Source organism: Heterodontus francisci, chromosome 24 (assembly GCF_036365525.1).
Source record: "Heterodontus francisci isolate sHetFra1 chromosome 24, sHetFra1.hap1, whole genome shotgun sequence".
NCBI lineage: Eukaryota > Metazoa > Chordata > Chondrichthyes > Heterodontiformes > Heterodontidae > Heterodontus > Heterodontus francisci.
In genome coordinates this window covers 41,096,793-41,124,046 of record NC_090394.1, presented here as the reverse complement: position 1 = coordinate 41,124,046, position 27,254 = coordinate 41,096,793, and the positions used below count along the sequence as shown (strand labels likewise).

The 27,254-nt window shown below is 47.9% G+C and overlaps 1 protein-coding gene across 3 annotated transcripts in view; it reads left to right on the top strand.

Moving 5' to 3' along the window:
- The window catches only part of si:ch211-14k19.8 (mucin-2), a 42,234-nt gene that overhangs the window by 2,179 nt on the left and 12,801 nt on the right, over positions 1–27,254 (top strand). The window contains exons 2-6 of one of the 3 annotated variants that reach the window (XM_068056019.1): positions 12,838–13,221; positions 15,018–19,691; positions 24,279–24,394; positions 24,867–24,925; positions 26,924–27,087. In XM_068056019.1, coding sequence (XP_067912120.1) covers positions 12,838–13,221; positions 15,018–19,691; positions 24,279–24,394; positions 24,867–24,925; positions 26,924–27,087 — 5,397 coding nt within the window. Of the gene's footprint in view, positions 1–12,837; positions 13,222–15,017; positions 19,692–24,278; positions 24,395–24,866; positions 24,926–26,910; positions 27,088–27,254 lie in introns of those variants that run through there. The other 2 variants (XM_068056021.1, XM_068056020.1) reach the window with 2 other exon arrangements.

The window sequence follows — 27,254 nt, the reverse complement described above, 5'->3', positions numbered from 1 at the left end:
TATAACAGGACTGACTGTCTAGCCCTGACTGGCTGTATGTTTATAACAGGACTGACTGTCTAGCCCTGAATAACTGTATATGTATAACAGGACTGTCAGTCTAGCCCTGACTGGCTGTATGTTTATAACAGGACTTACTGTCTAGGCCTGACTGATTGTATATGTATAACAGGACTGACTGTCTAGCCCTGACTGACTGTACGTTTATAACAGGACAGTCTGTCCCAGCGCTGACCGACTGTCTGTGTATAACAGGACTGTCTGTCCCAGCGCTGACTGACTGTATGTGTGTAACAGGACTGTCTGTCCCAACGCTGACTGACTGTATGTGTATAACAGAACTGACTGTCTAGTGCTGACTGTATGTTTATAACAGGACTGTCTCTCTAGCCCTGACTGACTGTATGTTTATAACAGGACTGACTGTCTAGCCCTGACTGACTGTAAATGTATAACAGGACTGACTGTCTAGCCCTGACTGACTGTATATGTATAACAGGACTGACTGTCTAGCCCTGACTGACTGTGTGTTTATAACAGGACTGACTGTCTAGCCCTGACTGACTGTATATGTATAATAGGACTGACTGTCTTGCCCTGACTGACTGTATATGTATAACAGGACTGACTGTCTAGCCCTGACTGACTGTACGTTTATAACAGGACTGTCTGTCCCAGCGCTGACTGATTGTATGTTTATAACAGGCCTGTCTGTCCCAGCGCTGACTGACTGTATATTATCACAGGACTGTCTGTCCCAGCGCTGACTGACTGTATGTGTATAACAGGACTGACTGTCTAGTGCTGACTGTATGTTTATGATAGGACTGTCTCTCTAGCCCTGACTGACTGTATGTTTATAACAGGACTGACTGTCTAGTGCTGACTGTATGTTTATAACAGGACTGTCTCTCTAGCCCTGACTGATTGTATGTTTATAACAGGACTGTCTGTCTAGCGCTGACTGATTGTATGTTTATAACAGGACTGTCTGTCCCAGTGCTGACTGACTGTATGTGTATAACAGGACTTTCTGTCCCAGCGCTGACTGACAGTTTATAACAGGACTGTCTGTCTAGCGCGGACTGACTGTATCTGTTTAACAGAACTGTCTGTCCCAGCGCTGACTGGCTGTATGTTTATGACAGGACTGACTGTCTAGTGCTGACTGTATGTTTATAACAGGACTGTCTGTCTTGCGCTGACTGATTGTATGTTTTTTACAGGACTGACTGTCTAGCCCTGACTGACAGTATATGTATAACAGGACTGTCAGTCTAGCGCTGACTGACTGTATGTTTATAACAGGACTGTCTATCCCGGCTATGACTATCTGTCTGGTGTATATGTGTAACAGGACTGTCTGTCTAGCTCTGACACTCTGTCTAGTGCTGACTGACTGTATCTGGATGATAGGATTGTCTGTACCTGTGCTGACTATACGTGTATAACAGGACTGTCAGTCTAGTGCTGACTGACTGTATCTGGATAATAGGACTGTCTGTCACAGCATGGCTGTATATGTAGAACAGGACTGACTGTCCCAGCGCTGACTGACTGTATGTGTATAACAGGACTGTCTGTCTAGCCCTGACTGACTGTATGTTTATAACAGGACTGACTGTCTAGTGCTGACTGTATGTGTATAACAGGACTGACTGTCTAGTGCTGACTGTATGTTTATGACAGGACTGTCTCTCTAGCCCTGACTGATTGTATCTTTATAACAGGACTGACTGTCTAGTGCTGACTGTTTGTTTATAATAGGACTGACTGTCTAGCGCTGACTGATTGTATGTTAATAACAGGACTGACTGTCTAGTGCTGACTGATTGTATGTTTATAACAGGACTGTCTGTCCCAGTGCTGACTGATTGTATGTATATAACAGGACTTTCTGTCCCAGCGCTGACTGACAGTTTATAACAGGACTGTCTGTCTAGCGCGGACTGACTGTATCTGTTTAACAGAACTGTCTGTCCCAGCGCTGACTGGCTGTATGTTTATGACAGGACTGACTGCCTAGCGCTGACTGATTGTATGTTTTATAACAGGACTGACTGTCTAGTGCTGACTGTATGTTTATGACAGGACTGTCTCTCTAGCCCTGACTGACTATATGTTTATAACAGGACTGACTGTCTAGCCCTGACTGACTGTATATGTATAACAGGACTGACTGTCTAGCCCTGACTGACTCTGTATGTATAACGGGACTGACTGTCTAGCCCTGACTGGCTGTATGTTTATAACAGGACTGACTGTCTAGCCCTGAATAACTGTATATGTATAACAGGACTGTCAGTCTAGCCCTGAATGACTGTATGTTTATAACAGGACTGACTGTCTAGCCCTGACTGGCTGTATGTTTATAACAGGACTGACTGTCTAGCCCTGAATAACTGTATATGTATAACAGGACTGTCAGTCTAGCCCTGACTGGCTGTATGTTTATAACAGGACTTACTGTCTAGGCCTGACTGACTGTATATGTATAACAGGACTGACTGTCTAGCCCTGACTGACTGTATATGTATAACAGGACTGATTGTCTAGCCCTGACTGACTGTACGTTTATAACAGGACTGTCTGTCCCAGCGCTGACCGACTGTCTGTGTATAACAGGACTGTCTGTCCCAGCGCTGACTGACTGTCTGTGTATAACAGGACTGTCTGTCCCAGCGCTGACTGACTGTATGTGTGTAACAGGACTGTCTGTCCCAGCGCTGACTGACTGTATGTGTATAACAGAACTGACTGTCTAGTGCTGACTGACTGTATATGTATAACAGGACTGACTGTCTAGCCCTGACTGACTGTATGTTTATAACAGGACTGACTGTCTAGCCCTGACTGACTGTATATGTATAATAGGACTGACTGTCTTGCCCTGACTGATTGTATGTTTATAACAGGACTGACTGTCTAGTGCTGACTGTATGTTTATAACAAGACTGTCTGTCTGGCACTGACTGATTGTATGTTTATAACAGGCCTGTCTGTCCCAGCGCTGACTGACTGTATATTATCACAGGACTGTCTGTCCCAGCGCTGACTGACTGTATGTGTATAACAGGACTGACTGTCTAGTGCTGACTGTATGTTTATGATAGGACTGTCTCTCTAGCCCTGACTGACTGTATGTTTATAACAGGACTGACTGTCTAGTGCTGACTGTATGTTTATAACAGGACTGTCTCTCTAGCTCTGACTGATTGTATGTTTATAACAGGACTGACTGTCTAGCGCTGACTGATTGTATGTTTATAACAGGACTGTCTGTCCCAGTGCTGACTGACTGTATGTGTATAACAGGACTTTCTGTCCCAGCGCTGACTGACAGTTTATAACAGGACTGTCTGTCTAGCGCGGACTGACTGTATCTGTTTAACAGAACTGTCTGTCCCAGCGCTGACTGGCTGTATGTTTATGACAGGACTGACTGTCTAGCGCTGACTGATTGTATGTTTATAACAGGACTGACTGTCTAGTGCTGACTGTATGTTTATAACAGGACTGTCTCTCTAACCCTGACTGATTGTATGTTTATAACAGGACTGACTGTCTAGTGCTGACTGTATGTTTATAACAGGACTGTCTGTCTTGCGCTGACTGATTGTATGTTTTTTACAGGACTGACTGTCTAGCCCTGACTGACAGTATATGTATAACAGGACTGTCAGTCTAGCGCTGACTGACTGTATGTTTATAACAGGACTGTCTATCCTGGCGATGACTATCTGTCTGGTGTATATGTGTAACAGGACTGTCTGTCTAGCTCTGACTCTCTGTCTAGTGCTGACTGACTGTATCTGGATAATAGGATTGTCTGTACCTGTGCTGACTATACGTGTATAACAGGACTGTCAGTCTAGTGCTGACTGACTGTATCTGGATAATAGGACTGTCTGTCACAGCATGGCTGTATATGTAGAACAGGACTGACTGTCCCAGCGCTGACTGACTGTATGTGTATAACAGGACTGTCTGTCTTGCGCTGACTGATTGTATGTTTATAACAGGACTGTCCTTCTAGTGCTGACTGACTGTACATTTATAACTGGTCTATCTGTCTAGTGCTGACGAACTGTATGTGTATAATAGGACTGTCTGTCTTGCGCTGACTGATTGTATGTTTATAACAGGACTGTCTGTCTAGTGCTGACGAACTGTATGTGTATAATAGGACTGTCATCTAGCGCGAACTGTCTATGTGTATAACAGCACTGTCTGTCTAGTGCTGACTGGCAGTATGTCGATCCTGCAAAGTTCTCCTTACTAACATCTGGGGGCTTGTGCCAAAGTTGGGAGAGCTGTCCACAGACTAGTCATGCAACAGCCTGACATTGTCATACTCACGGAATCATATCTTACAGACAATGTCCCAGACACTGCCATCACCATCCCCGGGTATGTCCTGACCCACCAGCAGGACAGACCCCGCAGAGGTAGTGGCACAGTGGTATACAGTAGCGAGGGATTTGCCCTGGGAGTACTCAACATCGTCTCGGGACCCTATGAAGTCTCATGGAATCAGGTCAAACATGGGCAAGGTAACCTCCTACTGATTACCACCTACCGCCCTCCCTCAGCTGATGATTCAGTACTCCTCCATGTTGAACACCACTTGGAGGAAGCACTGAGGGTGGCAAGGGCACAAAATGTACTCTGGGTGGGGGACTTCAATGTCCATCACCAAGAGTGGCTCGGTAACACCACTACTGACCGAGCTGACCGAGTCCTAAAGGACATAGCTGCTAGACTGGGTCCGCGGCAGGTGGTGGGGGAACCAACAGGAGGGAAAAACGTACTTGACCTCGTTCTCACCAATTTGCCTGCCGCAGATGCTTCTGTCCTTGACTGTATTGGTAGGAGTGACCACCGCACAGTCCTTGTGGAGACGAAGTCCCGCCTTCACATTGAGGATACCGTCCATCGTGTTGTGTGGCACTATCACCGTGCTAAATGGGATAGATTTCGAATAGATCTAGCAATGCAAAACTGGGCATCCATGAGGCGCTGTGGGCCATCAGCAGCAGCAGAATTGTACTCAACCACATCTGTAACCTCATGGCCCGGCATATCCCCCACTCTACCATTACCATCAAGCCAGGAGACCAACCCTGGTTCAATGAAGAGTGCAGGAGGACATGCCAGGAGCAGCACCAGGCATACCTCAAAATGAGGTGTCAACCTGGTGAAGCTACAACACAGGACTTGCATGCCAAACTGCGTAAGCAGCATGCGATAGAGCTACGCGATCCCATAACCAACGGATCAGATCTAAGCTCTGCAGTCCTACCACATTCAGCCGTGAATGGTGGTGGACAATTAATCAACTAACTAGAGGAAGTGGCTCCACAAATATCCCCATCCTCAATGATGGGGGAGCCCAGCACATCAGTGCGAAAGATAAGGCTGAAGCATTTGCAACAATCTTCAGCCAGAAGTGCCGAGTTGATGATCCATCTCGGCCTCCTTCTGAAATCCCCAGCATCACAGATGCCAGACTTCAGCCAATTCGATTCACTCCGCATGATATCAAGAAACAATTGAAGGCACTGGATACTGCAAAAGCTATGGGCCCTGACAATATTCCGGCAATAGTACTGAAGACCTGTGCTCCAGAACTTGCCGCGCTCCTGGCCAAGCTGTTCCAGTAGTGCTACAACACTGGCATCTACCCTGCAATGTGGAAAATTGCCCAGGTATGTCCTGTACACCAAAAGCAGGACAAGTCCAACCCGGCCAATTACCGCCCCATCAGCCTACTCTCAATCATCTGTAAAGTGATGGAAGGTGTCATCAACAGTGCCATCAAGCAGCACCTGCTTAGCAATAACCTGCTCAGTGATGGTCAGTTTAGGTTCCGCCAGAGCCTCTCAGCTCCTGACCTCATTAAAGCCTTGGTTCAAACATGGACAAAAAAGCTGAACTCAAGAAGTGAGGTGAGAGTGACTGCTCTTGACGTCAAGGCAGCATTTGACTGAGTACGGCATCAAGGAGCCCTAGCAAAACTGAAGTCAATGGGAATCAGGGCGAAAACCCTCCGCTGGTTGGAGTCATACCTAGCGCAAAGGAAGATGGTTCTGGTTGTTGGAGGTCAATCATCTGAGCTCCAGGACATCACTGCAGGAGTTCCTCAGGGTAGTGTCCTAGGCCCAACCATCTTCAGCTGCTTCATCAATGACCTTCCTTCAATCATCAGGTCAGAAGTGGGGATGTTCGCTGATGATTACACAATGTTCAGCACCATTCGTGACTCCTCAGATACTGAAGCAGTCCGTGTAGAAATACAGCAAGACCTGGACAATATCCAGGCTTGGGCTGATAAGTGGCAAGTAACATTCGCGCCACACTAGTGCCAGGCAATGATCATCTCCAACAAGAGAGAATCTAACCATCTCCCCATGACATTCAACAGCATTACCATCGCTGAATCCCCCACTATCAACATCCTAGGGGCTACCATTGACCAAAAACTGAACTGGAGTAGCCATATAAATACCGTGGCTACAAGAGCAGGTCAGAGGCTAGGAATCCTGAGGCGAGTAACTCACCTCCTGACTCCCCAAAGCCTGTCCACCATCTACAAGGCACAAGTCAGGACTGTGATGGAATACTCTCCACTTGCCTGGATGGGTGCAGCTCCAACAACACTCAAGAAGCTTGACACCATCCAGGACAAAGCAGCCCGCTTGATTGGCACCCCATCTACAAACATTCACTCCCTCCACCACTGATGCACAGTGGCAGCAGTGTGTACCATCTACAAGATGCACTGCAGCAATGCACCAAGGCTCCTTAGACAGCACCTTCCAAACCCGCGACCTCTACCAACTAGAAGGACAAGGGCAGTAAATACTTGGGAACACCACCACCTGCAAGTTCCCCTCCAAGTCACACACCATCCCGACTTGGAACTATATCACCGTTCCTTCACTGTCGCTGGGTCAAGATCCTGGAACTCCCTTCCTAACAGCACTGTGGGTGTAGTTACCCCACATGGACTGCAGCGGTTCAAGAAGGCAGCTCACCACCACCTTCTCAAGGGAAATTAGGGATGGGCAATAAATGCTGGCCTGGCCAGCGACACCCACATCCCATGAATGAATTTTTTTTTAAATGTGTATAACAGGACTGTCCGTCTAGTGCTGACTGACTGTATGTTTCTCACAAGACTGTCTGTCTAGCGATGACTGACTGTATGTTTATAACAGGACTGTCTGTCTACTGCTGACTGACTGACTGTGGATAACAGGACTGTCTTGTCTAGCGCTGACCGACTGTATATATATAACAGGACTGTCTGTCTAGCGCTGATCGACTGTATGTATATAACAGGACTGTCTGTCCCAGCGCTGACTGACTGTATATGTATAACAGGACTGTCTGTCTAGCGCTGACCGACTGTATGTGTATAACAGGACTGTCTGTCCCTGTGCTGACTGACTGTATATGTATAACAGGATTGTCTATCTAGTGCTGACTAACTGTCTGTGTACAACATGTCTGTCTGTCCCAGTGCTGACTGACCGTATGCGGATAACAGGACTGTCTGACCCAGCACTGACTGACTGTATGCGTATAGCAGGACTGGCTGGCCCAGCACTGACTGACTATATGTTTATAACAGGACTCCCTGTCTAGCGCTGACAGACTGTATATGTATAACACAATTGTTGACTGTATGTGGATAATAGGACTGTCTGACCCAGTGCTGACTGACTGTACATGGATAACAGGACTGTCTGCCCCAGTGCTGACCGACTGTGTATAACAGGGCTGTCTGTCCCAGCGCTGACTGACTGTATCTTTCTAACAGGACTGTCTGTTTTGCCCCGACTGTATGTATATAACCAGACTGTCTCTCCCAGTGCTGACTGACTGTATGTGTATAACAGGACGGTCTGTCCCAGCCCTGACCGACTGTATGTGTATAACAGGACTGTCTGTCCCAGCGCTGACTGACTGTGTATAACAGGACTGTCTGCCTCAGCACTGACCGATTGTATGTGTATAACAGGACTGTCTGTCCCAGCGCTGACCGACTGTTTGTGTATAACAGGACTGTCCGTCCCAGCACTGACTGACTGTATGTTTATAATAGGCCTGTCTTGTCTAGCACTGACTGACTATGTTTGTAACGGGGCTATCTATCTAGTGCTGACTGACTGTGTGCATAAGAGGACTGTCCTGTCTAGCGCTGACTGACTGTATGTGTATAACCTGACTGAGTATGTGGACTGTCTCTCTAGCACTGACTGATTGTGTGCATACAACTGGAGGATAACACAATTGAGAACCAGGCTGAATATAGAAGGTTCAGATGGGAAATGAAAAAACAAAAAGAGAGAGTATGAGAAGAGACTCGCAGCTAACATAAAAAGGAATCCAAAAGTCTTGTAAAGGCATATAAGTAGTAAAAGAAGGATTATGGATCTAAAAGGGGATTTACACATGTACGCATGGCTGAGGTACCAAATGAGTACTTTGAATCTGTCTTTACCCTGGAAGAAGATGCTGCCCAAGTCATGGTGAAAGAGGAGGTAGTTGAGACACTGGATGGGCTAAAAATTGATAAAGAGGAGGTGATAGAAAGGCTGACTGTTCTTAAAGTTGATAAATCACCAGGACTGGATCAGATGCATCCGAGGATACTGAGGGAAGTAACGTTGGAAATTACAGAGGCACTGGTCATAATCTTCCAATCCTCCCTGGATAAAGGTGTTGTGCCAGAGGAATGGAGAATTGCAAGTGTTATACCCTTTTTCAAAAAAGGGTGTAAGGACAGCAACTACAGGCCAGTCAGTTTAACCTCGGTGGTGGGAAAGCTTTTAGAAACAATAATTTGGAACTAAATTAACAGTTACTTGGACAAAGGTGGATTAATTAAGGAAAGCCAGCATGGATTTGTTACGAGCAAATCATGTGTGACGGACTTGCTTGAGTTTTTTGATGAGGATAATGCGGTTGATGTGGTGTACGTAGACTTCCAAAAGGCATTTTATAAAGTGCCACACAACAGTCTTGTCAGCAAAGTTAGAGCCCATGGAATAAATGGGACAGTAGCAGCATGGATACGAAATTGGCTGAGTGACAGGAAACAGAGCAGTTGTGAAAGGTTTTTTGGACTGGAGGAAGGTATACAGTGGGGTTCCTGAGGGGTTGGTGTTAGGACTCCTGTTTTTCTCGATGCATATTAATGACCTAGACTTGGGGTTCAGGGCACAATTTCAAAATTTGCAGATGCCACAAAACTTGGAAGTATTGTGAACTGTGAGGAGGATAGTGATAAACTTCAAAAGGACATAGGAAAGCTGGTGGAATGGGCGGACAAATGGCAGATGAAATTTAATGCAGAAAAATATGAAGTAATTCATTTTGGTAGGAACAATGAGGAGAGGCAATATAAAATAAAGTGTACAGTTCTAAAGGGGGTGGGTGCTTGAGCAGAGGGACCTGGGGGCATACATGCACAAATAATTAAAGATTGCAGTTTGAGAAAGCGGGATCCTGAGCTTTATGAATAGAGGCATGGAATACAAAAGCAAGGAATTTATGATAAACCTGTATAAAACACCGGTTCAACTGAAGTATTGTATCCAATTCTGGGCACCACACTTCACAAAGGCTGTTTAGGCATAAGAGAGAGGGTGCAGAAAAGAATCACGAGAATAGTTCCAGGGATGAGGAACTTCAGTTACATAGATAGATTGGAGAAGCTGGGGCTGTTCTCCTTGAAGAAGAGAAGATTAAGAGGAGATTCGATGGAAGTATTCAAAATCATGAGGGGGCTGGACAGAATGGATAGGGAGAAACTATTTCCATTGGCAGAAGGATCAAAAATCAGAGGACGCCAATTTAAGGTGTTTGGCAAAAGAAGCAATGGCGACACGAGGAAAAACTTTTTTACGCAGTGAGTGGTTAGGATCTGGAATGCACTGGTTGAGAGTATGGTGGTGGCAGACTAACTTGAGGCTTTCAAAAGAGAATTGGATAATTATCTGATGGGAAAAAGTTAGCAGGAATACGGGAAAAGGCTGGGGAGTGGGACTAGGTGAGTTTCTCTTTCAGAGAGTAGGCACAGACATGACGGACAAACGGCCTACTTCTGTGCTGTAACCATTCTATGATTTCATGACTGTCCCAGCGCTGACTGACTGTGTGTACATAACGGGACTGACAGACTGTCCAGGGACTTACTGACTGTGCGTGGATAACTGGACTGTCCTGATGCTGACTGTCGGTGTGTATATAACAAGACTGACTGTCCCAGTGCTGACTGTGTGCAGATAACAGGACTGTGTCCCAGTGCTGACTGTGTGCGGATAACAGGACTGACTGTCCTGGTGCTGACCGACAGTGTGTGTATAACAGGACTGACTGTCCCGGTGCTGACTGACTGTGTGCGGATAACAGGACTGACTGTTCTGGCGTTGACTGACTGTGTGCGGATAACAGGACTGACTGTCCTGGCGTTGACTGACTGACTGTGCGTGGGTAGCTGGACTGACTATCCCGGTGCTGACTGTGTGCGTATAACACGCCTAACTATCCTGATGCTGACTGACTGACTGTGTGTGTATAACAGGACTGACTGTCCTGGCGCTGACTGACTGTGTGTGTATAACAGGACTGACTGTCCTGGTGCTGACCGACAGCGTGTGTATAACAGGACTGACTGTCCTGGTGCTGACTGACAGCGTGTGTATAACAGGACTAACTGTCCTGGTGCTGACCGACAGTGTGTGTATAACAGGACTGACTGTCCCAGTGCTGACTGTGTGTATATAACAGGACTGACTGTCCCGGTGCTGACTGACTGTGTGCGGATAACAGGACTGACTGTCCCAACGCTGACTGTGTGCAGATAATAGGACTGTGACCCATCACTGACTGTGTGCATATAACAGGGCTGACTGTCCCACTGCCGACTGTGTGTATATAACAGGACTGACTGTCCTGGTGCTGACCGTGTGCGTATAACAGGACTGACTGTCCCACTGCCAACTGTGTGTATGTAACAGGACTGACTGTCCTGGCGCTGACTGACTGTGCGTGGGTAGCAGGACTGACTGCCCCGGTGCTGACTGACTGTGTGCGGAAAACAAGACTGGCTAACTGTCCCGATGCTGACTGACTGTGTGTATATAACAGGACTGACTGTTCCAGTGCTGACTGACTGTGTGCGTATAACAGGACTGACTGTTCCAGTGCTGACTGACTGTGTGTGTATAATAGGACTGACTGTTCTGGTGCTGACTGACAGTGTGCGGAAAACAGAACTGGCTAACTGTCCCGATGCTGACTGACTGTGTGCGTATAACAGGACTGACTGTCTTAATGCTGACTGACTGTGCATGAGTAGCAGGTCTGCCTGACTGTCCCAGCGCTGACTTGTGTGTGGATAACAGGACTGGCTGTTCCAGTGCTGACTGACTGTGTGCGTATAACAGGACTGATTGTCCTGGCGCTGACTGACTGTGTGCGTATAACAGAACTGACTGTCCCGGTGCTGACTGACTGTGTGCGTATAACAGGACTGATTGTTCCAGTGCTGACTGACTGTGTGTGTATAACAGGACTGATTGTCCCGGTGCTGACTGACTGTGTGCGTATAACAGGACTGACTGTTCTTGTGCTGACTGACTGTTTGTGTATAACAGGACTGACTGTTCTTGTGCTGACTGACTGTGTGCGTATAACAGGACTGACTGTCTCAGTGCTGACTGACTGTGCATGAGTAGCAGGTCTGCCTGACTGTCCCAGCGCTGTCTATGTGTGGATAACAGGACTGACTGACTTTGTGCCGGTAACGGGATGGATTGATTGTGTGCTGATAACAGGACGGAGAGGCTAGCACTGACTGTAACGGGACTGAATGCCTCAGTGCTGATTGCGTGTCTATAAGAGAGCCCCGGCACTGACTGACTGTGTGTTTTATGTGTGTGTGTTTTTGGTACATGACTGAACGTGTATGTAACAAGGTCATAAAAGATCCCATGGTGCTATTTCAAAGAAAAGGAGGGTAGTTTTTCCCTTGTGCGCTGGCGCATTCTTTATCCTTTGACCAACATCACTACAACAGATTATCTGGTTGCTCACATTGCTCTTTTTTGGGGTCTTACTGTGTAAAAACTAGCTGGCATGTTTCCCACATTACAACACAGACTACACTTCAAAAGTACTTTATTGGCTGTAAAGCTTGTTGAGATGTCCTGAAGTCGTGAAGGGTGCTTTGTAATGTAAGTCTTTCTTCTCTCTTTGTGTGTCAGGGCTTAGACTTTTCTTGTTGCATAACCTGCTGCCACTCGCAGTCTAGGGTCATGGCTGAGTAGTGGGTGAGAAACGATAATATGACAAGAGTCGACGCCTTTAGGAGGGGAAGAGAATGGGGGAAAGGAGTAAATAAAGACAGAACAACAGCTTGTATTAATATAGTGCCTTTAATGTTGTAAAATGTCCCAAGGCACTTCACAGGAGCAATATCAAACAAAAATTGACACTGAGCCACATAAGCAGATATTAGGATAGATGAGCAAAAGCTTTGCCAAAGAGGTAGATTTTAAGGAGTGTCTTAACGGAGGAAATTCCAGAGCTTAGGGCTTCGGCAGCAGATGGCACGACCACCAATGGTGGAACAATTAAAATTGGGGATGCCCAAGAAGCCAGAATAGAAGGAGAACAGAATCCTGGAGGCTTGGAGGGCTGGAGGAGGTTGCAGAGATTGGCAAGCACGAGGCCATCAAGGGATTTTGACACAAGGATGAGAATTTAATAGAGAATTCAAACTTCTGCAACAAGATGAGTCATTAATCAGAGTCTGTCCTGCAGGATTTCTGCTCACTTCGGCGAACCCAGACTGCGGTGGCGTTCTGCTGCCCGGTGTCAACCATAGAATCCTACAGTATTCCCGCTTGGTGACTGACTCCGTCAATGGGACCAAGTGTTCCTGGATTCTGCAAGTGCCCTCTTCAGAGACTGTTGAGTTAGAGATTCTCTCCTACCAGACGGTGTCCTGGGCAGAAGCCAGCTGCACCTCTGCTTACCTGGCCATCCAACTGGGGCCAACACAGAAGGAAAGACGGTTCTGTGGCCTGTTCTGGAGCGTTCCTGAGGTTGGCAGAAAGCTAGTGATCCGAGGGAAAGGGCCCGGTGTTATCACCTTACATGCAGCAGCCTCCGGCATGAAACAAGGATTCACTCTGCGGTACTCGGGTGAGTTGTGATACATTGTAAACCACATGAGGCATTTGGAAATGTTGACAAGCTTTCTACAGAGAGTGGGCACTTGAGTCTGCGTGTGTGTATATTTGACTATCCGTGTTAACTGGGTGTCTCTCTGACTCTGTGTGTGATTCTTTTATGTGTCCATATATGCGTGTGTTTGTGTGTCTGACGCGTAGAAACATAGAAAATTGGCAACACAGAAGAAGGCCATTCAACCCATCATGTCTGTGCTGGTTGAAAAACAGTGATTCAACTTAATCCCACTTTCCAGCTTTTGATCCGTAGCCTTGTAGGTTATGGCACTTAAAGTGCATACCCAAGTATTTTTAAATGTGATGAGGGTTTCAGTCTCAACCACCCTTTCAGGATGCGAGTTCCAGACCTCGACCACCCTCTGGGTGGAAAAACATCTCTTCAAGTCTCCTCTAATCCTTCTGCCAATTACTTTAAATCTAAGCCCCCTGATTATTAACCATTCTGTTAAGGGGAATTGGTCCTTCATAGCCACTCTAAGATCCTCACAATTTTATACACCTCAATTAAATCTTCCCGTAACCTTTGTTACAAAGAAACCAACCTCAGTCTACTCAATCTTTCCTCATAGCTAAAGTTCTCAATTTTTGGCAACATCCTTGTAAATCTCCTCTGTAGCTTCTCTAGTGCAATACATCCTTTCTGTAATGTGGTGACCAGAACTGTAAGCCATACTCTAGCTGTGGCCTAACTAGTGTTTTATACACAGTTCCAGCATAACATCCCTGCTCTTATACTCGATGCCTCAGCCAATAGAGGAAACTGTCTTGTATGCCTTCCTAATCACCTTATCTACCAGTCCTGGGAGTTTGCTCTGTACATACTGGCTGCCCTGTTTCCTGCATTACAACAGTGCCTACACTTCAAAAAGTACTTCATTGGCTGTAAAGCACTTTGAGACATCCGGTGGTCATGAAAGGCAGAATCACAGAATTGTTACAGAGCAGAAGGAGGCCATTCATGCCTGCACCGGCTCTCTTAATGAACATTTCACCTAGTGCCATACAGAATCACAGTATATGTGATTCGGCACCATATAAATGTGTTTTTTTTTCCTGCTATCTTCAGGGATCTGTGGATATACATGCCTAGGTCCCTCTGTTCCTCTACACTTCCCAGTATCCTACCATTTATTGTGTATTCCCTTGCCTTGTTTGCCTTCCCAAATGCATTACTTAACAACTTCTATGGTTTGAATTCCACTTGCCACTTTTCTCTCCACCTGATCAGACCATTGATATCTTCCTGCAGTCTACAGCTTTCTTCCTCACTATCAAGCACACGGCCAGTTTTTGTATTATCTGCAAAATTCTTAATCATGTCCCTACAAATACCCACTGGAAACAACCTTCAAATTACAAAATCACCTGTCGACCTTTAACCTTGGATTCCCGCCACTGAAACAATTTTGGATCCAACTTGCCACTTTCCTTTGGATCCCATGGACTTTTATTTTTTTGACCAGTCTGCCATGTGGAACCTTGTCAAAAGCTTTGCTGACTCTTGCTTGTGTTTACATGTACTTGTCTGTATATCTGACACTGTGTGCACTTGTGTCTGTGTGTCTGACTCTGTCGGTATGTTTGTCACTGGTATGTGGATGTTGCCACTATTTGATGTCAATCAGACATTAAACATGGTGTAAGTGATGAGGAAGCGATGCAGCATAAGTGATATTAAAATTCCAGCCGTGTACCTGAGTGCCAGGTCTGCCTATGGAATGCCAATAATGTTTTTTTTCTCATCCCTAGTGTTTGTACCAGATGCAGACCATAGAGAAATTGACACAAGAGCCTTGGTGTTGCCAACCACGACTCCATTACTCTCCTTGGTCTGGGGAAAGGGTAAGCAAGTTGACCTCAGCCAAGGAGAAGCTGTAACGTTCCCTACATCAACAGGACAAGGGCAGCAACTCATTCTGGAATATCCCAGCACGCCGACTGTGCAGGAGAGACAAGGGCCTCTCTGGACCTATCAGTCTTCCTCGTCTCCTGGAAATCCCAAACTCCCAGCCCATTCTTCGGATCGAGGATTGGGGACTCGAGCTCAGTCAGAGCCAGGAAACATCCCAGCAACAAAGGATTCCCAGTCAGATTCCAGAGCCACATTGCACCCCAAATGTCTGGAAACACAAAATTCCCCAGAAACACCTAAAACTTCTCAAGGTCTTGCAAACCATAAAATTGCTGCTGTTTCAGATTCCAGTCCCAGCCCACATTCCAAACCCATCTCCATTCCTCGATCAGCCTCCCTCTCCAGCCCCGGTCTGAGCCCCGCCTCTCTCTCCAGCCCCGGCTCGAGCCCCACCTCCCTCTCCGGCCCTGGCCCGAGCCCCGCCTCCCTCTCTGGCCCTGGCCCGAGCCCCTCCTCCCTTTCCGGCCCTGGCCCGAGCCCCACGTCCCTCTCCGGCCCTGGCCCGAGCCCCACCTCCCTCTCCATCCCCGGTCTGAGCCCCGCCTCCCTCTCTGGCCCTGGCCCAAGCCCCACCTCCCTCTCTGGCCCCGGCCCGAGCCCCACCTCCCTCTCCGGCCCCGGCCCGAGCCCCACCTCCTTCTCCGGCCCCGGCCCGAGCCCCACCTCCCTCTCTGGCCCTGGCCCGAGACCCACCTCCCTCTCCAGCCCCAGTCTGAGCCCCGCCTCTCTCTCCAGCCCCGGCTCGAGACCCGACTCCCTCTCTGGCCCTGGCCCGAGCCCCACCTCCCTCTCTGGCTCTGGCCCAAGCTCCGCCTCCCTCTCCGGCCCTGGCCCAAGCCCCGCCTCCCTTTCTGGCCCTGGCCCGAGCCCCACCTCCCTCTCCAGCCCTAGCCCGAGCCCCACCTCCCTCTCTGGCCCTGGCCCGAGCTCCACCTCCCTTTCCGGCCCTGGCCCAAGCCCCGTCTCCCTTTCTGGCCCTGGCCCGAGCCCCACCTCCCTTTCTGGCCCTGGCCCGAGCCCCGTCTCGCTTTCTGGCCCTGGCCTGAGCTCCACCTCCCTTTCTGGCCCTGGCCCGAGCCCCACCTCCCTTTCTGGCCCTGGCCCGAGCCCCGTCTCGCTTTCTGGCCCTGGCCTGAGCCCCACCTCCCTTTCTGGCCCTGGCCTGAGCCTCACCTCCCTCTCTGGCCCTGGCCTGAGCCCCGCCTCCATCTCTGGCCCCAGCATGAGCTCAGGCTCCACTCTAACCCCTAATTCCAGATCGAACCTCAACTCAACCCTAACCCCCAGCCCCAACTTTCTGTTCTCTCTGCTCTTACCTGACAATATAACCATGATCAATAACACACAGTTATTAAGTTTGAAGAAATCATTAGCTCCATCTTCAGCTCCTCAAAACAAAGACCAAGAGAATGTGATGGGTCAAGGCAGAACCAAACTGAGTGGCCAGCCTGTCTTGGACTCACCAGAAGCACCCTGGACCATGTTCCCCACATCACGCACAGAACCCAGCTCAGGGCAGCAGCCGCTGCTGACTGGCACCTGGATGGTGGGACTAACTGAGATGAACATGAGTGGAGAAGACGTGGATACCAGAAGTGATGCTAATACCCACCTGGTCAGCACTTCACCAGGACGACCAAAATCCCAGCCAAAGTTCTCAACAGAACTTCTAACCAACGCTTCACCAAAAACTGTACAAGCGTCAACAACCCAATCAGCAGGGAGGATTCCACCACCTTTTGCAACGGCATTTAAATTCTCCTCAGTCACAGCAAGCATTTCGGGAGATGAGGTTTCCCTTGGTCAACAGAAGAACAGACAGTGGGACTTCTCACGCCCACATGACGTCACTGTTTTGGCAGGCCACAAGGTTGAACAAGTGACACGGTCCCAGCCACAGTACGAGGTGAAGGTTCCAGTCACATTGTCGACCGCAGCACATGACCTTTCAACCCATCTAAGTATTCTTGCCGATGAGGAAGTGGTAGAGATGTTCCCAGGGAGTGGTTCTGTGAGCAAGGTGGAAAGATCCAGTACAGCAGGCGACACAGCACAGACCGAGAGCCAGGACCAAAGCTCCCTTCTGGGTGTCTCTGCCAGCCCCAATAAGCTTATCACACCTCAGTCCAAGCAAGACAGGAAACAGGAAAATGAGTCAGAGCAGTACATGCCTTTCTCCTCTCAGACCACCGACATTCCTACATCAGAATTGCTCTCCACTCAAAATACAAACACACAAAATCTCATAAACAGTCCCAAGATGGATTCAGCGGCAGGAGCAGTGAATCAGCTGGATACCACACATTGGAAGTTAGATTTCAAAGGCACTTCATCAACTTTTGATGGAACCATTACACCAGCTCTCAGCCAAGAAATGATTAAACCTGTGTCCAGTTCCTGGAATATGTTTGAAGTTCCTGAGTTAATGACCCATTCTTCAAACCTTCCAGTTCAGGAAGTTACTAATGGCCCTGAAACAGATACAGCAACACTGAGCTATGAGTCAGGATACAGTAGCAGTGCACGTCTCTCTGAAATATTTTCAGCAGCTGCCTCTCCGGGTGGTGCCATCACAACACAGCGAGCTCGATCCTGGTTACCAGTAACGGATGAAAATACACCCACAACACAAGGGGTATCATCTACAAACAGAAACCCCAGCTCCATTTCATTCACTCCAGGTGTGAGTCTCTCTGCCATTTCTGTTGATGTGAGTGGAAGTGAAATGGTGCCAAGTGAAGTGACAGGGCATAGTGGTGGTGGTACAGGTAGGGGGTCTGAGATTGAGAGTGCTAGAGACACCACGGTGGAGGACAGTGGGAATGTGACTTTGTTCACCTTCACCAAGGATAGAATGACCAAGGTTTTGGCAACACGCAGCCAAAGATTAGAGGTTACCCCAAGGGCTAAATGCAGTTCAGGAATCTCACTCATTTCTGGCTTACCAGGGACTGAAAAGGATGGTAGCGGAATTAATACTCTCCGTGACAGTGCTACAGAAATGATGGCTACCACAGAACCTTCTGGTAAAACCCTTTGGTTTGAGGGAGAATCCAATTCAGCCTCAAACTCTGGAGGTGAAAATATGGCAGGGTCTCCAACCAGGGGAAACATTGCACCTGGGGTCAGAATCCCAACATTCAGTCCAAGAACACCTGCATCAGAGCCCATCACACCACACTCACCAGCAAACATAAGCGCACCACCTGCTGAAGTTGACCGCAGCATATCTCCACCCAAAGGGATCTTTCCAACCAGTCTGTCATTCACATGGTTTCCAAGGAGATCTTCAACAAGCTTGCAGGGGTCTCCATCACTGACCAGCAGCAGAGGAACCATTGCTCCAAATTCAAGTAAAACCTCAATGCCCAAATCTGACAATCCAACATCATCTTCAGGAAGGACAATTGAGCCACAAACATCTGATGCAGAGAGGCTTAGAGAAACCTCAGCATCAGCAATGAACCAAACTTTCCAGGAGGTGACTGAGTTGAGTAGACCAACAGTTGCCTCGACGACACCATCCTATACTCCAGGACCCTTGGATCAAACTCGGTCTGATACCAGATCCCCGACATCTCTTTTGCTCTCAGTTCTGACCCACTCTGCTATTTCAGTGACAAACTTGGCACAGCTTCTGCCATCTGCATCCACATTTGAGACAGCATCTCAACCATCATCTGACCAGACTGACATGGGGCGATCACAAACAATTGGCCGTTCCTCTGGTGTCTCAGATAGTGAGGAACCAGCCTTGCCAACCACCGTCAATTTGAAGTTTACAACTCCTCCTACAGTTTTTACTCCTGCTGAAGAAGAATTTGCAGCCAGTGTGGGACCTCCCTTGTTGTGGACACTCTGGGTGAACCAGTTGGGATCGCTGCCTAATGATGGTTCTCCAGAGTCCAGTGTCACACATGCTGGCACAAAGGATCTTAACAGTGAGCTGTCCCAATCAGCTGAGTCTGGGGTAAATGAACGGTGGCAAGGGAAAATATTGTCAACGCCTACTGTGGTGCATTCTGCCACCACTGAGGGCTTTTGGACATGGAGTCAGTCCGATTTCGGCACAGAGTCAACCAGTTCTGGGGTTGTCCCAACCTTGGGGTCCTCAGCTTCTTCTGAACGAGACGCGTCACTTTCAGCAGTTACAATGATATCCAAATCAGTGATAACTCACAGGATTCCCACCACATCAACGCCAAGCAGTGACAACGGCTGGACACTGGACAGGGATAGCAGCTGGACAACAAGCAGGGATGGCACCTCTCTAACCTCGCCCACTCCGGGCATTGGAACGCTGGTGTCACTGATGCCAACGCCCCAGCCACTGCATCCTAGTGTTGATCTGCCCCTCAGCTCAATACCATCGGAGAGAGCCTTGCAAACCACAATGCACCAACATACAGCAGGCACACTCGGGGAGGTGATGAACTCAGTCCCATCGTTCACACCAACAGAGAAACATAAGCAGATTTTCATTGTGGAGAATGAGCGGCCGCTGATCAAAGGTGAGTTTAGTGATCAATTGTCCAATCCCAAGCTTGTATGGTTGGAACTGATTTCTGACCCCAGGCCAGAGTTTCTCTGCTTATTGTGTTCAGGAGCATCAACAATCTCTGCATGGGGCTATTGTAAACACAGTCAGAAAAATTCATTCCCCAGCGTTGGATGAGAGGGCGTGGGGAGGTTGTGAGGGTGGATGATGATGATTCTCGTGAAAGTAACTCAAGAAACCAAGAGGGTCTGTCCAGGGGCACCATTAGTGACACAGCAACATCACCACATTTCCGCTGTAGAACTGTGGGATATAGAGAAAAGAAAGAACTTGTATTTATTTAGCACCTTTCCCAATTTCAGGATGTCCCAAAGTGCTTTGCAATGAAGTACTTTTTGAACTGTAGTCACTGTTATTATGAAGGAAATGCGGCAGCCAGTTGTACACAGCAAGGTCCCACAAACTGATAACGACCAGATAATCTGTTTTAGAGATGTTGGTTCAAGAATAAATATTGAGCAGGACACCAAGGAGAACTGCCCTACTTTGCTTCATCATAGTGCCGTGGGATTTTTTATATCTACCTGAGAAGGCAGATTAGCGCTTGGTTTAACATCTCATCCAAAAGACCACACCCCTGCCACTGGAAACAGTGGGATATAGAGGGGAAACACTGGAAAAAAGTAGGATATGGAGGGAACACACTGGAAACTGGGATATAGAGGGAACACACTGGGAACAGTGGGATATAGAGGGAACACACTGGGAACAGTGGGATATGGAGGGAACACACTGGAAACTGGGATATAGAGGGAACACACTGGAAACTGGGAGAGAGGGAATAAACTGGGAACAGTGGGATATAGAGGGGAAACACTGGAAAAAAGTAGGATATGGAGGGAACACACTGGAAACTGGGATATAGAGGGAACACACTGGGAACAGTGGGATATAGAGGGAACACACTGGGAACAGTGGGATATGGAGGGAACACACTGGAAACTGGGATATAGAGCGAATACACTGCGAACAGTGGGAACACAGTGGAAACTGGGATATAGAGGGAATACATTGGGAACAGTAGGATATAGAGGGGACACATGGGGAACAGTGGGATGTAGAGGGCACACACTGGAGAAAGGTGGGATATGGAGGGAACACACTGGAATATAATCATAGTCATAGAGATACAGCACTGAAACAGGCCCTTCGGCCCACCGAGTCTGTGGCGACCAACAACCACCCATTTATACTAATCCTACGTTAATCCCATGCTCCCGATCATATCCCCACCATCCTCCTACCACCTACCTACACCAGCGGCAATTTACAATGGCCAATTTACCTATCAACCTGCAAGTCTTTGGCTGTGGGAAGAAACCGGAGCACCCAGCGGAAACCCACGCCATCACTGGGAGAACTTGCAAACTCCACACAGGCAGTACCTAGAACTGAACCCGGGTCACTGGAGCTGTGAGACTGCAGTGCTATCCACTGCGCCACTGTGCAGCCCTATAGAGGGAATACACTGGGAACAGTGTGATATGGGGTAACACACTGGGAACAGTGGGATTTAGAGGGAAAACACTGGAAACTGGTATATAGACGGAATACACTGGGAACAGTGGGATATAGAGGGGATACACAGGGGAACAGTGGGTTATGGAAGGAACATACTGGGAACAGAGGGATATAGAGGGAACACACTGGCAACTATGGGATATAGAGGGAACACATTGTAAACTGGGATATAGAGGCAACACACTGGCAACTTTAGGATATAGAGCGAACACACTGGGAACAGTGTCTCCTTCTCTGTCTCCATCTCTGGGGATAGGTTGTCTACTAATATCCATTATAAGCCCACCGACTCCCACAGCTACCTTGACTACACTTCTTCACACCCTACCTCCTGTAAGGACTCCATTCCATTCTCCCAGTTTCTCTGTCTCCGACGCATCTGCTCTGATGATGCTACCTTCCATGACGGTGCTTCTGATATGACCTCCTTTTTCCTCAACCGAGGATTCCCCCCACTGTGGTTGACAGGGCCCTCAACCGTGTCCGGCCCATTCCCCGCACCTCTACCCTCACCCCTTGCCCTCCCTCCCAGAACTGTGACAGGGTTTCCCTTGTCCTCACTTTTCACCCAATCAGCCTCCATATCTAAAGGATCATCCTCCGCCATTTCCGCCACCTCCAGCGTGATGCCACTACCAGTCACATCTTCCCCTCCCTTCTCCTGTCAGCATTCCGAAGGGATCGTTCCCTCCGCGACACCCTGGTCCACTCCTCCATTACCCCCACCACCTCGTCCCCGTCCCATGGCACCTTCCCCTGCAATCACAGGAGGTGTAATACCTGCCCATTTACCTCCTCTCTCCTCACTATCCCAGGCCCCAAACACTCCTTTCAGGTGAAGCAGCGATTTACTTGTACTTCTTTCAATGTAGTATACTGTATTCACTGCTCACAGTGTGGTCTCCTCCACATTGGGGAGACCAAGCGCAGATTGGGTGACCGCTTTGCGGAACATCTCCGCTCAGTCCGCAAGCAGGACCCTGAGCTTCCGGTTGCTTGCCATTTTAACACTCCCCCCTGCTCTCATGCTCACATCTCTGTCCTGGGATTGCTGCAGTGTTCCAGTGAACATTAACGCAAGCTCGAGGAACAGCATCTCATCTACCGATTAGGCACACTACAGCCTGCCGGACTGAACATTGAGTTCAATAATTTCAGAGCATGACAGCCCCCCATTTTACTTTCATTTTTAGTTATTTTTTCTTCCTTGTTTTTACATTCTTTTTTACATTTTTTGCAATCTTTTTTTGCATTTATTTCATTTCATCTTAGTTTGTTCAGTTTGCTTACCCACTGTTTTTTTTCAGGTTTGCACTTGCTGCTGTTCAATATTCAGTGTATTAACACCTAATCTGTACTAATGCTTTGTCTTTCAACACACCATTAACATTTTGTTTGCCTTTGCTCCGTGACCTTTTGGTCAGCTATGTGGCCTGGTCCAATCTAGATCTCCTTTGTTATCTCTTGCCCCACCCCCACCTCACTTGCTTATAACCTGTGACTTTTCTAATATTTGTCAGTTCCGAAAAAGGGTCACTGACCCGAAACGTTAACTCTGCTTCTCTTTTCACAGATGCTGCCAGACCTGCTGAGTATTTCCAGCATTTCTTGTTTTTATATTATATAAAAGGAAGGCACTGGGAACAGTGGGATATAGAGGGAACACACTGCTAACAGTGGGATATAGATGGAACACACTGGGGAACAGTTGAAAGTTGAATGTATTTGAAGGACGGGAGTGGCAGGTGGGGTTTGAGTGAGAATGTCCTGGAGAAGGGAGTAGACGATTTGTGGGAGTGGGTTTATCAGAGAGACCACACTGGCAGCGGAAGAGAAATCACAACAAGTTTTCAGTTCAGATGTTTCCATCTGCAGTCATTGTGTATGAGCTTTGCTCAGGGTTTGGTCTAAATGTTGATGTGGAAAAATGATCAAAGTTTCCAACGGTCTTATCAATAAAACAACCCTGTTGATGGACAGCAGCCAGCATGCAAACCCCAGGCTTCAGTCAGATGTTCCATAGCCTGAAGTACTGACAGACAAGCCAGGCTGTCTAACACAGAATATTAATATTTCATAACAATTTCTGTTGTAGTCAGACTCCTTTATTGGTTACATTTCTTCCCAGGTTGAATTTTACTTAGAATTTCCAGCACAGAAACAGGCCTTTTGGCCCATCAGGTTGATGTTTATGCTCCATACAAGCCTTCATTCACCCTTCTTCATACTCTATCAGCATATCCTTCTATTTCTCCCTCATGTGTTTATCTAACTTCCACTTAAATGCATCTATGCTATTTACTTCAACTACTCCTTGTGGTAGCAAGTTCCACATTTTAACTTCTCTCTAGGTAAAGAAGTTTCTCCTATTCCGTATTAGATTCAGCAGAGATTTTATATTTATGGCCCCTAATTTTGGACCGCACTTCTAAAGTACTTAATTGGCTGTAAAGTGCTTTGGGAGATCCTGAGGTTGTGAAAGGTGCAAAGGAATATAGAAGGAAGACACTGGAAACAGTTAAAAGTTGGATAAATTCAAAGGACAGGAAAAATACAAGTTCTTTCTTTCATTGTGTAACATGGTCACTCTTGCATCCTGAGTGCCTTGGTACAGGGAAGGAGAGTGATATCTTCTCAGAGATTGTTATAAGTCTTCACCCCAAATAACAACTTACATTTATATTTATTGCAGTAAAATGCCCCAAGATGCTTCACAGGAACATAATCCATCAAAATTTTGACACTGTGCCACATAGGGCAGATGAACAAAAGATTGATCAGAGTTCAGTTTAAAAGAGCATCGTAAAGGAAGAGAGGCAGAGAGGTTTAGGACCTTGGCAGCTGAACATGACTGCCACTGGGTACACTGAAAATTGGGGTGCTCAAGAGGCCAGAATTGGAGGAGCAAGAGTTCTTGGAGGGGGTGTGAGGCTGGAGGAAGTTACAGAGATAGGGAGGGGCAAGGCCATAAAGGGATTTGGACACAAGGATGAGAATTTTAACTTCTTGTCTCTTCCAGAGGGTGTTACAGTGAAGATTCCGGCAAAACTTGTTTTGGACATGAGCTTCACCCTCCCCTTGGGAGACCCGACATCTGAGGAATACCAGAACCTGGCCGAGGATTTCAAATACAAAGTGAGCATTCAAAATCGCGTTCCCTTCCATAGAAGTCTCCTCCCAGCCACCTTCTTGCACAGTAGTGTTGGTGTTTTAAGACAAAATGTAATTGTGCTGTTGTGCGATGTGCTTGCTTCCCCACTCTTGGAGCTGATAAGAGTCTCAACAACATGCAGAGGCTTCTGGTGTGCTCCTGACCCCAGCCTGTGGCAGATGATGTCGCGAGGACACAATGAGATTCAGTTACATGCGAACTCCACTGTTTATCAGCTGTTGTTTGATGCTGTGATTGACTAGTTTCTGCTCACTAATTTAAGTTCCCATGTTACCAATTCCCTAAGCATTGTGGATAAACTGTGCATTCACAGCTCCAGGAGAAAGTGTTCTGGTTATTCTTCCTCCTTGGTGTAAGGCTGGGTAACTGCTCACATTGGTAGTTTTTACATAGTCTTATAGGAAAGTGAGATCATTTTCATCCGATTTTCTGCAGGTTTCTCCATTTTATAAGAAAGTTCCAGGATTTCATCAGTTGCTGGTTAAACACTTCAGGTGATTAAAGTTAAACTCATTGATTTACTCACCGTGCAGTCTCATATTGAAAGTTTCGTTCAATGCAACATTGGCACTTCCCAAAACTTCTCACATTAATACTCTGCCTTTCCTCCATCATTAATACTGTCTACCAATACCTCCATCATTAGTAGTCTGTAGCATTAGAGAGTAATATTTTGTGAACATTGTTTTTGGGGCATCACGTGAATACAGTGTGGCTGTTGCCTGTGGAGGTTACGTGTGTCTGGGTTGTTGCCTGTGGAGGTTATGTGTGTCTGGGTTGTTGCCTGTGGACGTTATGTGTGACTGGGCTGTTGCCTGTGGAGGTTACGTGTGTCTGGGTTGTTGCCTGGGGAGGTTACGTGTGTCTGGGCTGTTGCCTGGGGACGTTACGTGTGTCTGGGCTGTTGCCTGTGGACGTTACGTGTGTCTGGGCTGTTGCCTGTGGAGGTTACGTGTGTCTGGGCTGTTGCCTGTGGACGTTACGTGTGACTGGACTGTTGCCTGTGGAGCATACGTGTGTCTGGGTTGTTGCCTGTGGACGTTACGTGTGTCTGGGTTGTTACCTGTGGACGTTATGTGTGACTGGGCTATTGCCTGTGGAGGTTACGTGTGTCTGGGTTGTTGCCTGTGGACGTTATGTGTGTCTGGGCTGTTGCCTGTGGACGTTACGTGTGTCTGGGTTGTTGCCTGTGGACGTTACGTGTGTCTGGGTTGTTGCCTGTGGAGGTTACGTGCGTCTGGGCTGTTGCCTGTGGACGTTACGTGTGACTGGGCTGTTGCCTGTGGAGGTTACGTGTGTCTGGGCTGTTGCCTGTGGAGGTTACTTGTGTCTGGGTTGTTGCCTGTGGAGGTTACGTGTGTCTGGGCTGTTGCCTGTGGAGGTTACGTGTGTCTGGGCTGTTGCCTGTGGAGGTTACGTGTGTCTGGTTTGTTGCCTGTGGACGTTACGTGTGACTAGGCTGTTGCCTGTGGACGTTAGGTGTGAATGGACTGTTGCCTGTGGAGGTTACGTGTGACTGGGCTGTTGCCTGTGGACGTTACGTGTGTCTGGGTTGTTGCCTATGGAGGTTAAGTGTGTCTGGGTTGTTGCCTGTGGAGGTTTCATGTGACTGGGCTGTTGCCTGTGGAGGTTTCATGTGACTGAGCTGTTGCCTGTGGACGTTACGTGTGACTGGGCTGTTGCCTGTGGAGGTTTCATGTGACTGAGCTGTTGCCTGTGGACGTTACGTGTGACTGGGCTGTTGCCTGTGGACGTTACGTGTGACTGGGCTGTTGCCTGTGGACTTTACGTGTGTCTGGGTTGTTGCCTATGGAGGTTAAGTGTGTCTGGGTTGTTGCCTGTGGAGGTTAAGTGTGTCTGGGTTGTTGCCTGTGGAGCTTTCATGTGACTGGGCTGTTGCCTGTGGAGGTTACGTGTGACTGGGCTGTTGCCTGTGGAGGTTAAGTGTGTCTGGGTTGTTGCCTGTGCACGTTACGTGTGTCTGGGTTGTTGCCTGTGGAGGTTTCATGTGACTGAGCTGTTGCCTGTGGAGGTTTCATGTGACTGGGCTGTTGCCTGTGGAGGTTTCATGTGACTGAGCTGTTGCCTGTGGAGGTTACGTGTGACTGGGCTGTTGCCTGTGGAGGTTAAGTGTGTCTGGGTTGTTGCCTGTGGACGTTACGTGTGTCTGGGTTGTTGCCTGTGGAGGTTAAGTGTGTCTGGGTTGTTGCCTGTGGAGGTTTCATGTGACTGGGCTGTTGCCTGTGGAGGTTTCATGTGACTGTGCTGTGGCCTGTGGAGGTTTCATGTGACTGGGCTGTTGCCTGTGGAGGTTACGTGTGTCTGGGCTGTTGCCTGTGGAGGTTTCATGTGTCTGGGTTGTTGCCTGTGGAGGTTTCATGTGACTGGGCTGTTGCCTGTGGAGGTTACGTGTGTCTGGGTTGTTGTCTGTGGATACTATGTGTCTGTATGTGTTCCAGTTGTTGTCTTAATTCACCAGCCTGTTTTTGCAGCACGGGGAGCGTGCTGATTGAGTTCGATGTCGTCTTCAGTGCAAAAGAAATCCAAGCTTATCTGCAGGACCCCAATTTGATCTTCAATATTACCGGCTTGCACAATGCAATCGCTGGCGGGTTTGAGATTGGCGGAGCCCAAGTGGTGAGAGTGTATGTTTCAGGTAACTACCAGCCAACTACTGTACAAATCCTACCTTCTCTAAACACACACACACACATTGTGACCATGGCAGGGATGGGAGGACTCCCATGGTCTCTCTCCATACAATGTCTTTCCCTTCTTGCCCCTCCTCTCTTCAGTCTTCTTGAATATCGAAGATTAAGGGGT